Source organism: Sciurus vulgaris (assembly GCF_902686455.1).
Source record: "Sciurus vulgaris genome assembly, chromosome: 17".
NCBI classification, from domain to species: Eukaryota; Metazoa; Chordata; class Mammalia; order Rodentia; family Sciuridae; genus Sciurus; species Sciurus vulgaris.
Window position 1 is genome coordinate 71,012,958 of NC_136478.1, and position 15,415 is coordinate 71,028,372.

General features: G+C 57.6%; 1 protein-coding gene and 1 pseudogene across 3 annotated transcripts in view; both read left to right on the top strand.

Annotated features, from left to right (window-relative positions):
• Window positions 1-8,855: 8,855 nt before the first annotated feature.
• The window catches only part of LOC306648235 (leukocyte immunoglobulin-like receptor subfamily B member 3), a 28,839-nt pseudogene continuing 22,279 nt past the window's right edge, over window positions 8,856-15,415 (top strand). Inside the window, exons 1-4 of the transcript XR_013766953.1 lie at window positions 8,856-9,002; window positions 9,178-9,206; window positions 9,380-9,664; window positions 9,801-10,103. The product of XR_013766953.1 is annotated as a leukocyte immunoglobulin-like receptor subfamily B member 3 (transcript). The remainder of the gene's footprint in view (window positions 9,003-9,177; window positions 9,207-9,379; window positions 9,665-9,800; window positions 10,104-15,415) is intronic.
• Window positions 14,442-15,293, top strand: LOC306648284 (phorbol-12-myristate-13-acetate-induced protein 1-like). Of its 2 annotated transcripts, XM_079118272.1 has the most exons (2): window positions 14,461-14,591; window positions 14,629-15,293. In XM_079118272.1, exon 2 carries the CDS (start codon window positions 14,724-14,726, stop codon window positions 14,886-14,888), a length of 165 nt encoding a protein of 54 aa, XP_078974398.1. In that variant the 5' UTR covers window positions 14,461-14,591; window positions 14,629-14,723; the 3' UTR covers window positions 14,889-15,293. The 2 variants fall into 2 exon arrangements, with proteins under 2 accessions (XP_078974397.1, XP_078974398.1); XM_079118271.1 differs by having other exon boundaries at window positions 14,442-15,293.

Sequence of the window (15,415 nt, forward strand, 5' to 3'; positions counted from 1 at the left end):
GAGAGCGAGCACCTGTATGCAGAGCTCAGATTCTGGGTGATGCTCCAGAAGAGTGGGTGCACGTGGGTGCAGAGCTGGGATTTCTGGGTGGTGCTCCAAGGGGGGGTGTACCTGTGTGCAGAGGTGCGACTGCTGGGTGGTGATCCACAGGACAGAGATGGGACTGCTAGTTGGTGCCCCAGAGTATAGTGTGCATCTGTGGGCAGATCTAGAGTGCTGTGTTGCTCCAGAGGAGAGAGTGCACCTATATGTCGAACTGAAACAGCTGGGTGGTGCTCCAGAGGAGAAGGTGCAGCTATGTGCAGAGCAGGGAATTCTGGGTGGTGCTCCGGAGGAGAGGATGCAGTTATTTGGAGAGCTGGAATGCACTATGTGTGCTCCAGAGGTGGGGGTGCAGCTGTGTGCAGAGGAGAGAATGCTGGGTGGTGCTCAAGAGGAGAGGGAGAACCTGTGTGCAGAAGTGGACCTGCTGGTAGATGCTCCAGATGAGAGCTCGCAGCTGTGCACAGATCTGGGACTTCAGGATGCTTCTCCAGGAGAGTGGGTGCAATTTGTGGAGAGGTGGGACTGCTGGTTGGTGCTCCAGAGGAGAGGGTGCACCTACGTGCAGAGGTGAAACTAATGGGAACTGCTCCAGAGAAGAGGGTGCAATTGTTTGCCTGGGCGGACTGCTGGGTGATGCTCCAAGGGAGAGACGGGGTGCACCTGTGTGGAGAGGTAGGACTGCTGGGTCGTGCTCCAGAGGAGTGGTGAAGTTGTGTGTAGACGTGGGAGTGCTGGATGGTGCTCCAGAGGAGATGGTGCACCTGTGTGCAGAACTGGGACTGCTGGGTGGTGCTGCAGAGGACAGGATGCAGCTGTGTGCAAAGGTGGGACTGCTAATTGATGCCCCAGTGCACAGGGTGCAGCTGTGGACAGATAGAAGAGTGCTGGGTGGTGCTCCAGAGGAGAAGGTGAAGCAGTGTGCAGAGCAGATAATTCTGGGTGTTGCTCTGGAGAAGAGGATGCAGTGGTGGGGAGGGCTGGAAATGCACTTTGGGTGCTCCAGAGGTGGGGATACGGATGTGTGGAAAGCAGGGAATGCAGGATGATACTCTAGTGCAGAGGGAGAACCTGTGTGCAGATGTGGAACTGCTGGTTGGTGGTCCAGAAGAGAGTGAGCACCTGTATGCAGAGTTCGGATTCTGGGTGATGCTCCAGAAGAGTGGGTGCTGGTGGGTGCAGAGCTGGGACTGCTAGTTGATGCCCCAGAGCATAGGGTGCAGCTGTGGACAGACCTAGGAGTGCTGGTTGGTCCTCCAGAGGAAAAGGTGCAGCTGTTTGCAGAGCAGGAAGTCTGGGTGGTGCTCTGGAGGAGAGGATGCAGTTGTTTGGAGAGCTGGGAAGGCTCTTTTGATGCTCCAGAGGGGAGAGTGTGGATGTGTGCATAGCAGAGAATGCTGGGTTGTGCTCCAGAGGAGAGGGTGCAGATGTATGTAGATCAGGGCCTGTTGGGTGGTGATCCAGAGGAGAGCAGCACATGTTTGCGGAGCTGGGACACCTGGGGTTGCTTCAGAGAAGTGGGTGACCATAGCACCTAGCTGGGACAGTTGCGTGGTACCACAGAAACGAGGGTGCAACCGTGTACTGAGCAGGGACGCTGGCTGGTAGTCCGGAGGAGAGGGTACACCTGTGTGCCAACCTGGGACTCCTGAGTCGAAACTCTGAGGAAAGTGTGCACATTTGTGCAGAGCTGGGACACCTGGATGGTGCTCCAGAGGACAGGATACACTTGAGTGCAGATCTAGGAGCGCTGTGTGTTGCTCCAGAAGAGAGAGTACACCTATGTGCCGAACTGGAACAGCTGGGTGGTGCTCCAGAGGAGAAGGTGCAGCTGTGTGCAGAGCACGTAACTCATGGTGGTGCTCCAGAGGGGAGGATGCACCAGGGTGGTGCTCCAGGAAATTAGGTGCAGTGGTGTGCAGAGGTGGGACTGCTGGGTGGTGACCCAAGGAGAGGGTGCACCTGTGTGCAGAGCTTGGACTGCTGGGTGCTGCTGAAGAAGACAGGGTGCAGCTGTGTGCAGATCTGGAACAGCTGGGTGGTCCTCCTGTGAACAGGATGTAGATGTGTGCAGAGGTGGGACTGCTAGGTAGTGCTCCAGAGGAGAGGGTGCAGCTGTATGCAGAGCAGGGATCTCTGGGTAGTGCTCTGGAAGAGAGGATGCTGTTGTTTGGAGAGCTGGGAATGCTCTTGAGGTGCTCCAGAGGTAGAGGTGTGGGTGTGTGCATAGCAGAAAATGCTGGGTAGTGCTCCAGAGGAAAGGGAGAACCTGTGTGCAGAGGCGGGAGTGCTGGGTGGTGCTCCAGAGGAGATGGTGCACCTGTGTGCAGAACTGGGACTGCTGGGAGGTGCTGCAGAGGACAGGATGCAGCTGTGTGCAAAGGTGGGACTGCTAATTGATGCCCCAGTGCACAGGGTGCAGCTGTGGACAGATAGAAGAGTGCTGGGTGGTGCTCCAGAGGAGAAGGTGAAGCAGTGTGCAGAGCAGGTAATTCTGGGAGTTGCTCTGGAGAAGAGGATGCAGTGGTGGGGAGGGCTGGGAATGCACTTTGGGTGCTCCAGAGGTGGGGATACGGATGTGTGGAAAGCAGGGAATGCAGGATGATACTCTAGTGCAGAGGGAGAACCTGTGTGCAGATGTGGAACTGCTGGTTGGTGGTCCAGAAGAGAGTGAGCACCTGTATGTGGAGCTTGGATTCTGGGTGATGCTCCAGGAGAGTGGGTGCTGGTGGGTGCTGAGATGGGTCTGCTGGGTGGTACTCCAGCAGAGAGGGTGCTGCTGTGTGCAGATCTGGGACTTCTGGGTAGTGTTCCAGGGGAGAGGGTACAGCTTTGTGCAGAGTTGGGACTGCTGCGTGGAGCTCCAGTGAAGTGGGTACAGCTTTGTATGGAGGTGGGACTGCTGGGTGCTGCTCCAGAGGATGGGGGCACCTAGGTGCAGAGAGGAACTACTGTGTAGTGCTCAGGGAGAGGGTCACCTGTGTGCAAAGCTGGGACATTTCGGTGGTGCTCCTCAGGAGAGGGTGCAACTGTGTGCAGATGTGGGAGTGCTGGGTGATGCTCCAGGAAAGGGTGTGCAGCTGGGTGCAGAGATACAACTACTGGATTGTGCTCCTGAAGTGAGTGTGCAGTTGTATGCAGATCAGGAAGTGTTTGGTGGTGCTCCAGGGGAGAGGGTGCAGTTGTGTGCAGAGGTGGGACTGCTGGGAGGTGCTCCAGGGAAGAAGGTGAGCTGTGTGCAGAACATGGACTGCTTGGTGGTGCTCCAGGGGAGAGGGTGCCATTGTGTGCAGATCAGGGACAGCTTGGTGGTGATTCAGGTGAGAGGGTGCTGTTTTGTGCAGATCTGGGACTGCTGGGTGGTGGTCCAGGAGCGAGGGTGCAGCTCTGTGCTGAGGTGGGACTGCAGGATGATGGTCCAGAGAATAGGGTGCAGCTATGTGCACAGGTGGGACGGCTGGAGGGTGCTCCAGGGGAGATGGTCACCTGTGTGCTTATCTGGGACTGCTGGGTTGTGTTCCAGATGAGAGGGTACAGCTGGGTGCCGAAGTAGGACATTTGGGTGGTGCTCCAGAGGAGAGTGTGCAGCTATGTGCAGAGGGGTTACTGATGTGTGGTGCTCCAAGGGAGAGAGGGTGCACCTGTGTGGAGAGGTGTGACTGCTGGGTGGTGCTCCTGAGGACAGGGTGGAGTTTTATGCAGATCAGGGAATGCTGGGGTGGTGCTCCAGGTGAGAAGGTGCAGTTATGTGCAAAGGTGGGATTTTCTGGTTGGTTCTGCAGGGGAGAGGGTGCAGCTCTATGCCGAGGTGGGACTGCTTGGTGGTGCTCCAGAGAAGAGGGTGGGGCTGTATGCAGAGGTGGGATTGCTGAGTGGTGCTCCAGAGGAGAGGGTGCCATTGTGTGCAGATCAGGAACTTCTGGGTTGTGCTCCAGGGCCTAGGGTGCAGCTCTATGCTGAGGTGGACTTCTGGGTGGTGCTCCAGAGAACAGAGTGCTGCTGTGTACAGAGGTGGGTTGCTGGATGATGCTCCAGGGGAGAAGGTCACCTGTGTGCTTATCTGGGTCTGCTGGGTTGTGTTCCAGAGGAGAGGGTGCATCTGGGTAAAGAGCTGGGACATCTTGGTGCTCCGGAGAATAGGATGCAGTTATTTGGAGAGTTGGAATGCACTGTGGGTGCTGCAGACGTGGGGGTGCAGCTGTGTGCAGAGGTGGGACTGCTAGGTGGTGCTCCAGAGGAGAGGGTGCACCTGTGTGCAGTGGTGAGTCTAATGGAAAGTGCTCCATAGGACAGGGTGCAGCCGTGTGCAGAGGTGGGACTGATGGGTGGTGCTGCAGAGGAGAGGGTGCACCTGTGTGCAGAGTTGGGACTTCAGAGTGCTCCGAGGAATCAGTGCAATTGTGTGCAGAGGTGGGACTGCTGGTTGGTGCTCCACAGTAGAAGGTGCACCATTGTGCAGAGGTGAGACTAATAGGAAGTGCTCCAGGAAAGAGGGTGCAGCTGTGTGCAGTGTGGAACTGCTGGGTGGTGCTCCAAGGGAAAGAGAGGGTGCACCTGTGTGGAGAGGTGGGACTGCTGGGTGGTTCTCCAGAGGAGAGGGAGCATGTGTGTTCAGTCGTGGGACTGCTTGGTGGTGCTCCAGAGAAGAGGGTGCACCTGTGTGCAGAACTTGGATGATGGGTGGTGCTCCAGAAGACAGGGCACAGCTGTGTGCAGATCTGGAACGGCTGGGTGGTGCTCCAGAGGACAGAATGCAACTGTGCGCAGAGGTAGGTAGGTTAGTTGATGTCCCAGAGCATAGGGTGTAGTGTGTGCAGAAGGAGGAGTGCTGGATGGTGCTCCAGAGGAGAAGATGCAGCTGCGTGTAGAGCGTGGAACTCTGGGTGGTTCTCTGGAGAAGAGGGTGCGGTTTTTTGGAGAGCTGGGAATGCTCTTTGGGTGCTCCAGAGGTGGGGGTGCGGATGTGTGCAGAGCAGGGAATGCTGGGTGGTGCTCCAGAGGAGAGGGTGAACCTGTGTGTAGAGGTGGAATAGCTGGTTGATGCTCCAGACGAGAGCAAGCACCTGTGTGCAGAGCTGGATTTCTGAGTGATGCTCCAGAAGAGTGAGTGCAGGAGGGTGCAGAGCTGGGATTGCTGGGTGGTGCTCCAAGGAGAGGGTGAAGCTGTGTGCAGAGGTGGGACTGCTGGGTGGTGCTCCAGAGTAGAGGGTGCACCTATGTGCAGAGATGAGACTAATGGGAAGTGCTCCAGAGGAGAGGGTGCAGCTGTGTGCAGAGGGCGGACTGCTTGTTGGTGCTCCAAAGGAGAGAGAGGGTTCACCTGTGGAGAGGTGGGATGCTGGGTGATGCTCCAGAAAAGAGGGTGGACCTGCTGCAGATCTGGGACTTCAGGGTGGTGCTCCAGAGGAGAGGGTGCGGGTGTGTTCAGAGGTGGGACAGCCAGTGGTGCTCCAGAGGAGACGGTGTACCTGTGTGCAGAGCTGGGACAGCTGGGTGGTGCTACAGAAACGAAGGTGCAACTGTGTACTGAGCAGGGATGCTGGCTGGTGGTCAGGAGGAGAGGGCACACCCGTGTGCCAAACTGGGACTGCTGAGTGGGTACTCTGAGGAAAGGGTGCACATTTCTGCAGAGTTGGGACACCTGGATGGTGCTCCAGAGGAGGGGATACACCTGTGCGCAGATCTACAACTGGTGGGTGGTGCTCCAGAGGAGAGGGTGCACCAGGGTGTAGAGCAGGTACTGCTGGGTGGTGCTCCAGAAGATAGGGTGCAGCTGTGTGCAGAGCCGGGACAGTTAGGTGGTGCTCCGGAGGAGAGCGTTCACCTGTGTGTGGAGCTGGGGTTCTAGGTGATACTCCAGAAGATTGGTGTAGCTGTGTGCAGAGTAGGAACTCCTCGGTGGTGCTCTGTAGGACAGTATGCAGTTGTGTGCGGAGCTGGGACTGATGTGTCGATGCACTGGAGAAGAGTGTGTAACTGTCTGTAGAGCAGGGAATGCTGGGCGGTGCTCCAGAGGAGAGGGTCACCTGTGTGCTTGGTTGGGACTGCTGGGTGGTGCTCCAGAGGACAGAGTGCATCTGTGCTCCAAGCAGTGTTGCTCACATTGACAATATCTGTGGAATCAAAATCCATCCAACCACAATGGAAGGTTCGTAGTAAGTGTACCCACCAGGGTATTAAGCAGGGGAGAAAACGTAGGAACTAAAACTCCACACCGTGTAGATCTGTTTTCAGAAAACAGTGAGTAAATGTCATGTTATAACAGAAGGCCTGCAGGAATCGTTCTCGATGGAACAGGTGAGCATTCAGCAGTTAGGGGCTTGCTGTCAAGGTAAGCCCTACACGTGAAGGAAAGGAATAGACCCTGTCGTTTATTGTGGCAGGCACGCAGGCGGTGTTGGAGGGTGCTCCAAACAGGGCCCGTGAGAGTGGGGGCCGTGCTGCAGTGTCCTCATGGACTTTGGTGTCTGAGGTGCCCTTGTGGCTGTCGGTGAAGGTGCATTTCTGTTCTACAAGCTCCCTGGATTGTTCACATCCTTTAGAGGATGTGGCTGAAGGAAGGTGGATTGTGCATTCCTCAAAACATCATCTGCAGCTGCCTGGTCAGCTCACCTGAATCCTACACACTGTGAACACCTGCCAGGTGAGACTGTGCCTCTTCAATGCCACAGGAAGTGGGTTGAAAATCACAGGTGAAGTGGCACCAGCCAGCGGCACAGAAGCTTTCTACAGTCACCCCTGCAGAATCATTGACTGACGACACCCAGGGAAGAGAGCAGCATATGGGAGCCCTGCAGCTCAAGGAGCCTGAGGATTGGGGCAAGGAGCAAATCCCACCACATGTCCACCCACAATGCCCCGGTAGAAAATGTGGGAAAACCAAGTAGCAACTGCGCACTGTCTGCAAGATGCACTTTAACCTGGTGCTTTGGTTTGTTTCCTTGACTTGTTCATTTACTTGTTCATTTACTGTTGAGTCAGAGTCTCAACAGAGTCTCTGCCTGGATGTCCTTGAACTCCTGGGCTCCAGTGACCTCCCTCCTCTCCCTCCCACAGAGCCAGGACTGCAGGTCCTGCGCCTGGGCCCAGCTCAGGACATGCAGTTCAGCTCCAGGGACACACAGTGGCTACCAGTGACATGGGAAAGAATATTCTGTGCAAACAGGAACCAAGAGAGAGCTGGGGAACCCACATTCACATCAGCAGAATAGACTGTGAGTCAACACGCGTCTCGAGACACAGAAGGACATTTAGTAGTATAAAAACGTCAACCCATCACCCACCTGCGACATCATGGAGACACCCCCACCGCACCAGCACTCAGATACACAAGGAAACAGAGCTGGGTGTGGCCTGTGTCCAGGCTGTGATCCCAGCACTCAGAGGCTGAGGCAGGAGGGGGAAGTTCAAGGCCAGCCTGGGGAACTTAGGGAGACCCTGACTCTAAATAATAATTAAAAATGACTGTGGATGAGGCTCAGTGGCTCAGTGCACCTACCTGCAGCAATACCTACTACAAAATGCAAAACCCCTAGGGGAGTAGAAGGGAGTAGGGAGAAGAAGAGACCAGAGAAGGGAATAGGGGAGAGGAGACAGGAGTGAATAGAAATGAGGGAGAGAGGGGAGGGGCGAGGACAGGAGGGGAGAGGGGAGGTGCACAGGGAGGTGGCTGGGCTGCCCTGGGCCCCACACACAGCTGAGCTGGCCAGGCCTGGCTGCAGACATGGCTGGAGCAGAGCACAGCTCCCACCCCTCCCAGAGCCCTGGGCCCACTCCCCCTCACATGGAGCAGGAGCCTTCTCCTCAATGACCCTTGATGACCCCAGACCCCAGAGGATCCTTCCCTGTGGCTCCTCCTCCATGCGGGGAACCCTCCACGCTCCTCTTCTGCTCTTGACAGGAAGAGCTGTGGATTTCAGACATGGCAGGGACAACCTCTGAGAGCTCAGAGCAGATGGGCCCTCACGGAGTGTGCACCAGCCCAGCACCACAAACCTCTCCCGGCCCAAACCCAGGCTGGCCTCCAGCCCTGGAGGACAAGCTGGCTGAGCCTGTCCGTGTCCAGACACTGCTGACCCCACACTCCAGGTCGTGAGGTGCAGAGAACGGGCTCCATCTGGACGCTGGATCTGGGAGACCAGATGTCCCTACGCAAGACGACACCACAGTGGAAATGAGCTGGCACTGAGCTGGAGGCTGGCCCCCGAAGGGCACTCTGCCCAGGAGACAGGGGTTCCCAGGAGGCAGGAAGCCTCAGATTCCATCCCAGGGAGAGGGGTGGGTTCTGCTGCTAAGGAGAGGGGAAGCCCCGAAGGGGACCATTTAGCAGAGGAAATCCACACCAGCACCAGGAGGAGAGGCGAGGAGCTCCCTGGGCCCTGCCCCTCTCTGTGCCCCCAGCAGAGCTCCAGCTGACTGCACAGCCAGGTGCTCAGGGTCTGCTGCTCTGTGCCCACCTGAGGGGGGACCTGCGTCTTCCCTAAACCATCTCCAGGGCTGGGAGACCAATGGCCCCAGCTAAGACCCAAGAACCCAGCACCAAGAATGGCCTAAATGAGCCCCTGAGATGGGAGGACCAGCCCAGGTCACCCTCACCTGGAAGTGGCTGGATCAGGAGGGTACCAGTGCACTGGCTGCTGCCTCCTGGCCCTGGAGGGATGAGGACAGATCAGCAGACACTGGAGGGGTGAAGACAGGTTCCATTGCTGTCTGAACTGCCTGCAGGGAGCCCAGGCCCCACCCACACAGTGCTGTGCCAATCTCAGGGGGAGGGCAGTTCCCCTTCCTGTGGAGCTGTTATTGTGACACCCCGTGACAGGCAGAACCCAGCCTCCATGTGGCCACACGCTGTGTCCCTCTGTCCTGCCAGGCTCTGTGACCTCCTCCATCTGCAAAGCCAGGAACTGGGGAGGAGACGCCATGACCCCCACCCTCACGGCCCTGCTCTGCCTTGATGAGATGTGAAGAAGGGGAGGGGAAACCCTGTTCTGGGAGGGACCTCCATAGCCAGGCACTGGCCATCAGGGGACACAGGGCCCAGGAGGCTCTGGGGAGGAGAGGGCCTGCTCAGGCCTCAGGGGTCCCCTCTCACAGGAAGTCTCTTCCAGGGCTGAGTCTGGGCCCCGGGACCCGAAGTCTGGGCCCCGGGACCCGAGGGCAGCAAGGTGAGTGTCCCCAGCTGGCCCAGGTCCTGCTCCTCCCTGGGGACCAGGAGCCACCCTGGGCAGTGGATGGAGAACAGCAGCTGTGGGCTGAGGCTGGGGAGCCTGGAGGGAGCTGGGCTGAGGGCTGGGATCTGAGGGGCTGTGCTGGGACCCAGCCTCTCATTCCCTTGCAGGGACCCTCCCCAAGCCCACCCTGTGGGCTGAGCCAGGCTCTGTGGTCACCTGGGGGAGGCCAGTGACCCTCTGGTGTGAGGGGACCCTGGAGGCCCAGGAGTACCGTCTGGATAAAGATGGAAGCTCAATGTCCTGGGACAGACAGATCCCACAGGAGCCCAGGAACAAGTCCAAGTTCCCCTTCCAAACCATGACCCAGCACCATGCAGGGCAATATCAATGCTACTATCACAGCCCTGCTGGCTGGTCAGAGTGCAGTGACCCCCTGGAGCTGGTGGTGACAGGTGAGAGGACACTTGGGGTCCCAGCCCCTGGCTCTGCCCTCAGGAAGGGGGTCTGCTCCCAGGTGTCCCTGTCACAGCCCAGCTGGGGACGGTGTGGAGGAGGGAGCCCATTAACACCTGCCTCCTTCTCTGCTAGGATTCTACAGCAAACCCAGGCTCTCTGCCCTGCCCAGCCCTGTGGTGACCTCAGGAGGGAACGTGACCCTCCAGTGTGGCTCACGGCAGGGATATGGCAGGTTTGTTCTCACGAAGGAAGGAGGACACAAGCTCACCTGGACCCTGGACTCACAGCAAGACCCCAGTGGGCAGTTCCAGGCCCAGTTCCCTGTGGGCCCTGTGACCCCCACCCACAGGTGGACATTCACATGCTATGGCAGTTACAGGAGAACCCCCCAGGTGTGGTCAGAACCCAGTGACCCCCTGGAGCTCCTGGTCTCAGGTGAGGAAGCTCCACCTTCCCTGACACAGTTGGGGACACCCAGCAGGTTGTGGGGACCTTTATCTTAGAGAGCCCCAGGTGAGAGAAAGGGTGGGGGAACCTGGGACCACATGGCCAGAGACCCAGGTGTGAGGGAGTGACCTGCAGCAGGAGGGCAGGCAGGGCTGGTATGGTTAGGACTGTAACACTGAGGACCAGCCCTCTCCCCTGTCCCCAGGTCTCAACTGGGGATCCAGTGCAAACTCTCTCCTGGGGACATGTCTAACTGGTCCAGAGTCCCAGGCTGGGCAGAGCACACAGGACAGGAGAACCCCTGAACCAAGGGCCACGTTCCCCACCAGCCCTGAGCTCTGGGGCTCAGCTGAACTTGCTCCAACGTGACAGGAGGCGCCCAGGGAAGCCCAGGACTTGAGCCTGCAGGCACTGTCCCCTCTGTGCAGTGACAGTGACCTGTGCAGGGAGGGCTCGGGAACATCAGGGTGTCCACGCTCCTTCCCTGCAGCTCAGGCTGAGCTCTGGTGGAGGGAAGGAGACTGGAAGTCAGACTCCCCCAGCTCAGGCCCCAGCTCTGCTGCTCCTGCTGGGGACCTGGGTGAGCCTCAGTTTTGTCATAACTCTGTGCCTAGAGGGCTGAGCCCTGTGATGGACAGGGCTGCAGGTGACTTCTGCCAAGGCCCAGCATGCTGTGCGTGAAGTGGCCTCTCTTCATTCACAATGTCCAGGGACTGGGAGGGGCCAGGAGGTTCCTGTCCAAGGCTCAGAGCCTTTCTGCAGCTTTTCCTCCTGCTCTTCCTCCTCCTCCTCTGACACAGGGGTTGTGGGTCCGGAGGACCAGCCCTCACCCCTGACCACAGGCCCTCAGCTGGGTATTCAATGGAAACTCCTCTCCAGGGGACGTGGTCATCTAGTCCAGAGACCCAGGCTGGGCAGAGCACACAGGACAGGAGAACCCCTGAACCATGGGCCACATTCCCCACCAGCCCTGAGCTCTGGGGCTCAGCTGAACTTGCTCCAACGTGACTCAGACACAGTGCTGAACTCACAGAGCACAGTGAGGGTGAAGCACCAGGGAGAGGAGCAGAGGGGAGCCCGAGCAGCAGGGAAGGGCTCTCAGGGGCTCCGTAGAGTCCTGTGTGAGAAGAGCCCAGGGCGTGTGTCCAGGCAGGACAGGGTCCTTGACTTCACACAGCCCCCTCCTCTACCTTGATTCTCAGGAGACACTGAGACCTTCCGCTCATCACAGAACAGCTCAGACCCCAGGACAGGGGAGTCAGGAGGATTCTCAGCCCTGGGGCTAGACTCTGAGGGTCCAGTGTGGGGCAGGGGAGGTGGCTATCCTGGGTGGACATGGGGGATCCTGTGGTGATTTGGGTCTGCCCTAACCTCTGCCCTGTGTGTCCACATTCCCAGGCTCACCTCCCCAGGATTACACAGTGGGGAACCTCATCCGGATGGGCGTGGCTGGCTGGGTCCTGGTGGTCCTCGGGATCCTGCTGTTTCAGGCTCAGTATGACCAGAGAGGGACCCAAGATGCAGCCAGGAGGTGAACAGCAGAGAACAGGCAGCACCCAGAGTGCAGAGACTGGGAGATGAAGGACCATCCAGAGGTCTGCAGGCCACCTGGCTCAGCTGGGGCTGCACCCTGACTGTCCAGGCAGCAAAGATGGCTGGGTCAGGACGGCTGGGTGCTGGCTGCACAGTCTTCCCCACAGTGCTGAGAGCACACAGGGCTGGCCCACCGCTCTCTGCAGCCCTCCAGGAGCCTGTCCCCCTGAGCAGCTGTCTGTGCAGCTTCCCTGAAACCCGGGAGGTGGAGCCACAGGCTGGTGTCTGAGGACTGTGTATCAGGGGTGCTGGTACTGTCGACATGGCTCTGAAAAAGTCACGTTAAAAACCCCGGGAGTCCTGCTGAGTGTTTGCTGTTACCGTCCACGTCCCTCCTGGCCACTTCCACCTCCCCAGGTATTGCCCTGTCACCTGAGTGCTGGCTCTAAGTCCAGATTCCTCTGCTCACTGCTGGTCTTAGAAACCATCCGCCTGGCACCTCTAGAGTCCCCTGGCTGGCATGGCCCCCTGGGTCCTGCAGGGTCTCCTTTCTTCACTGAACCCCTAGGTCCTCACGTTGCCCCTGGTGACACTGTGAACAAGCTGTTCCCCTCCGTCCTCCCACCCGGACACCTAGCTCCCCTCACTCCTGTCCCTGGGTCCTGGGGACAGGAGCACGAGGCTGAGGCTCAGGGCTCCTGGCTGCCCTGATGGAGTGGGAGCAGGTGGCTTCTCGCCTCAGCTGGGACCTGGGCCTTGGCTCTCTGGGCTCTTCCGAGTCAGGGTGAGGCTCTGCTCCTCTCCTGACTCACTGAGGGCTTTTCTCTGACAAGTGCATGTGGACCCTGAAAAGGGCTTTTCCTCCAGCTGTGAGGTGACTTGCAGGGGACCATCCTTGTCACCCGTTGCTGTGATGGATCACACTAATGGGCTTTGGATGATGAACTGCCTCTGCACACCTGGGACACACGCCCCTTGGTCACGCTGTGTGACTCTTCTGCACCTGCTGGTTGGATTTGCTGAGGCAAGTGTGTCCCACTGAGCCCTCGCCCTCCTGCTGAGAAACGCACCACTGGGCAACACTGTCCTGCAAACACCACCCAGTGCCCTCACACGAAGCCCAGGCAGTGACGTCACTAGGGGACCAGGCCTCTGGGGACCCAGTCAGGAGGTGGTGTGCTGGACTGGGATGCTGTGCAGTGAGGGCCTCTTCTGTGGAGGGTTGTGCCCTGTCTCCATGGGGATGTCCAGGGTGCTTTCCTTCCCCAGGAAGTCCTTGTGTGGTGTGGTGTCAGATGCTGCAGGCCTCTGGGAATGACTTAGGACGCTTCCTTCTTGCTTCCTCTCCTGGGTGGTGCAGAGGATGGCACAGCGTCCCCTCCAGAGCTGGCAGGGCTCCTCAGCACCCACCAGGCCTGCCCTTCATTGGTAGTCCATTGGCTGCTGGAGGTCAGTGTCCTGCCCCCAGGACCTTGGCTTAGCATCTCCTCAGGGCAGGTCAGCTGCCGGCAGGTCCCCTAGAGGGGTGTGAGCCAGCCGCTCTTTGCCTCCACCTGGCAGGGCAGGGCTGGAGGCTGCTGCTCTCTCTCTCCTCCCTTCTCTCTCCCACCCTCCAGCTGCCCCCTGGGTTCTGAGTGGTCCTGGCAGAGCCTGTGTCCCTCCCTGTGCAGGTGTGCTTTCCACCACTACCTGGCTTCCTGCAGCCTGAGCTCAGTGCCCAGGGTGGTGCCCCTGCCTGGTCCTGTGCGGTGCCCCTGAGGTTCCTGGGTCTGGGGTTTGGTGTCTGAGGGCAGCTGGGGTCCCCCAGTCATTGATGTGCCCACTGAGTCCCCTGTGTCCCTCTCCTTCCTCCTCTGGTGCTCCTGGGAGCAGAGGTGACTCCTGTGTCCCTCACCCATGGAGGTTCTGGTCTCTGCAGTCTTGAAGTTTTCCCTGCTACACTCTCCAGTTCAATGTCGTCCCTCTGTGGTGCCACCCTGCGATATCCTGCAGTGGTCTTCTCCCGAGCATGCCAGCATTTCTGGAGGTCATTGTCACAGTGGAGAGTCCCTGTGACTGGTCCCTGCAGGGCTGAGGTCTCCGCTCGCCCACTTTGTGTCTTCACATCTGGTAGGTGACAGGTTTCCTGAGCTAGACCAGGAACTAAGCAGACACTTGTCAAAAACAGTATGAGGCTGACCTTCCTTGGCCATCACAGAAATGCAAACTAAAATTACACTGGGGTCCCAACTTCCCCAGTGAGGGACAATCGTCAAGAATGAAAATAACAAGAAACTTTTTCATATAAAAGATGCCAGGCAGGAGCGGCGCTGGGAGCTGCTGGAAGAGCAGGCAAGGTGTGGGAAAGGCACGCGGGCTGTGCCTTCCGGCTGGGACACCCAGCTGAGTCTGCAGGGCCCTGTGGGTGCTGTGTCTCACCTTCCACATCCAGGGCCAGGGCGCTACCTGCGACGTGCACAGGGACATCTAGCACAGCCAGTGACAGATTCCAGCCTGGAGAAGATTTTGCCAGCAGTCTTCAGACTGAGGAAGGAGGAAAATGGAAGGGAGGGAGGCAGGAGGGAGGTGGCTGCAGCAGGAGGCGAGACTCGCAGGTGTCCCCGGAAGGGAAGGCAGCCTCATTCTGTAGCACAGGGAGGCCACCTCACAAAGCTACCAAAGGCCATGGGCAGGAAAGAGAAGGCAGAGGCGGATGTCAGGACGCTCTGAATCCGGGGCTGAACTGGATTAAGCCAATGTTAAGAAACACTGGGTGCTTAAAACTTGGGATGAGAGACGCTGAGTGACCTCAGGGGCTCCGCGCGCCCGGCCACTCTGTCCCACCGGCCGCCCCGGCGTGCGGCCCGCGTCCTACGGAAGCCTGAGTACTTGTGTAGGGGGACAGAGTGCCCCAGGTTTGCAGCAGAGATCGCGGCGGCGCCCGGGGAGATGCCTGGAAAGAAGGCGCGCGCGCCACCGAGCCTAACGCAGGCGCCGGCAGAACTGGAAGTTGAGTGTGTCACTCAGCTCAGGAAAACTGAAGATAAACTGAATTCTCTGGGGGCTGGAGCAGAGATCACAGCTGTGCTTGCAGAGATGCCTGGAAAGAAGGGGTGGAAAAGCGAGCAGCCGACCCCAGCGTCAGCGTTGACAAAGGTGGAAGTTGAGTGTGGCACTCAACTCAGGAGATTTGGAGACAAAGTGAATTTCCGTCAGAAACTTCTGAATTTGATTTCCAAACTCTTCAATTCAGTGACCTGACTGCTTCAGAAGCTTTTGCATGAAGGGGTGTCCTTTAAAAAGGAAGTATCCCAGTAGGTCCAATTTTTGTGAAAAAACATTTCACTTCCTTTTGGATGTCTTTGGAATGGGAAGACAAAACAAGTCAAAAGATGAATTTCTGTAGGAAGTTTCCCAGAAATCATTCTTTGGGATGTGAGACCATTGCAGAACCATGTTTTATTTTAAAACGTGAATGGAGGAGCCTTAAAAATAGGGAAGTCATTGTTAATGCATTTCTTTTTTGCTTAGAGATTATTCCAGTATTTTGCAGAAGGTTGCTGCCCAACCTGGGTAACAGGAGTTGACAAATGATCACACTAGGCAAAGGGGAGAAGTAGCTCTGTGTTTTTGCTTTTTCAATTTGGTTTATACATATAATCGTGGTAAGAGAAAAATTTCATCTGATAACACTAGATCTATTTTAAAATTATTTTTTAAAAAAGTGAAGTTCACAGTGAACATTGACTTCATAGGTCACTATGAAATGTGACATAATTTAGCTTTTT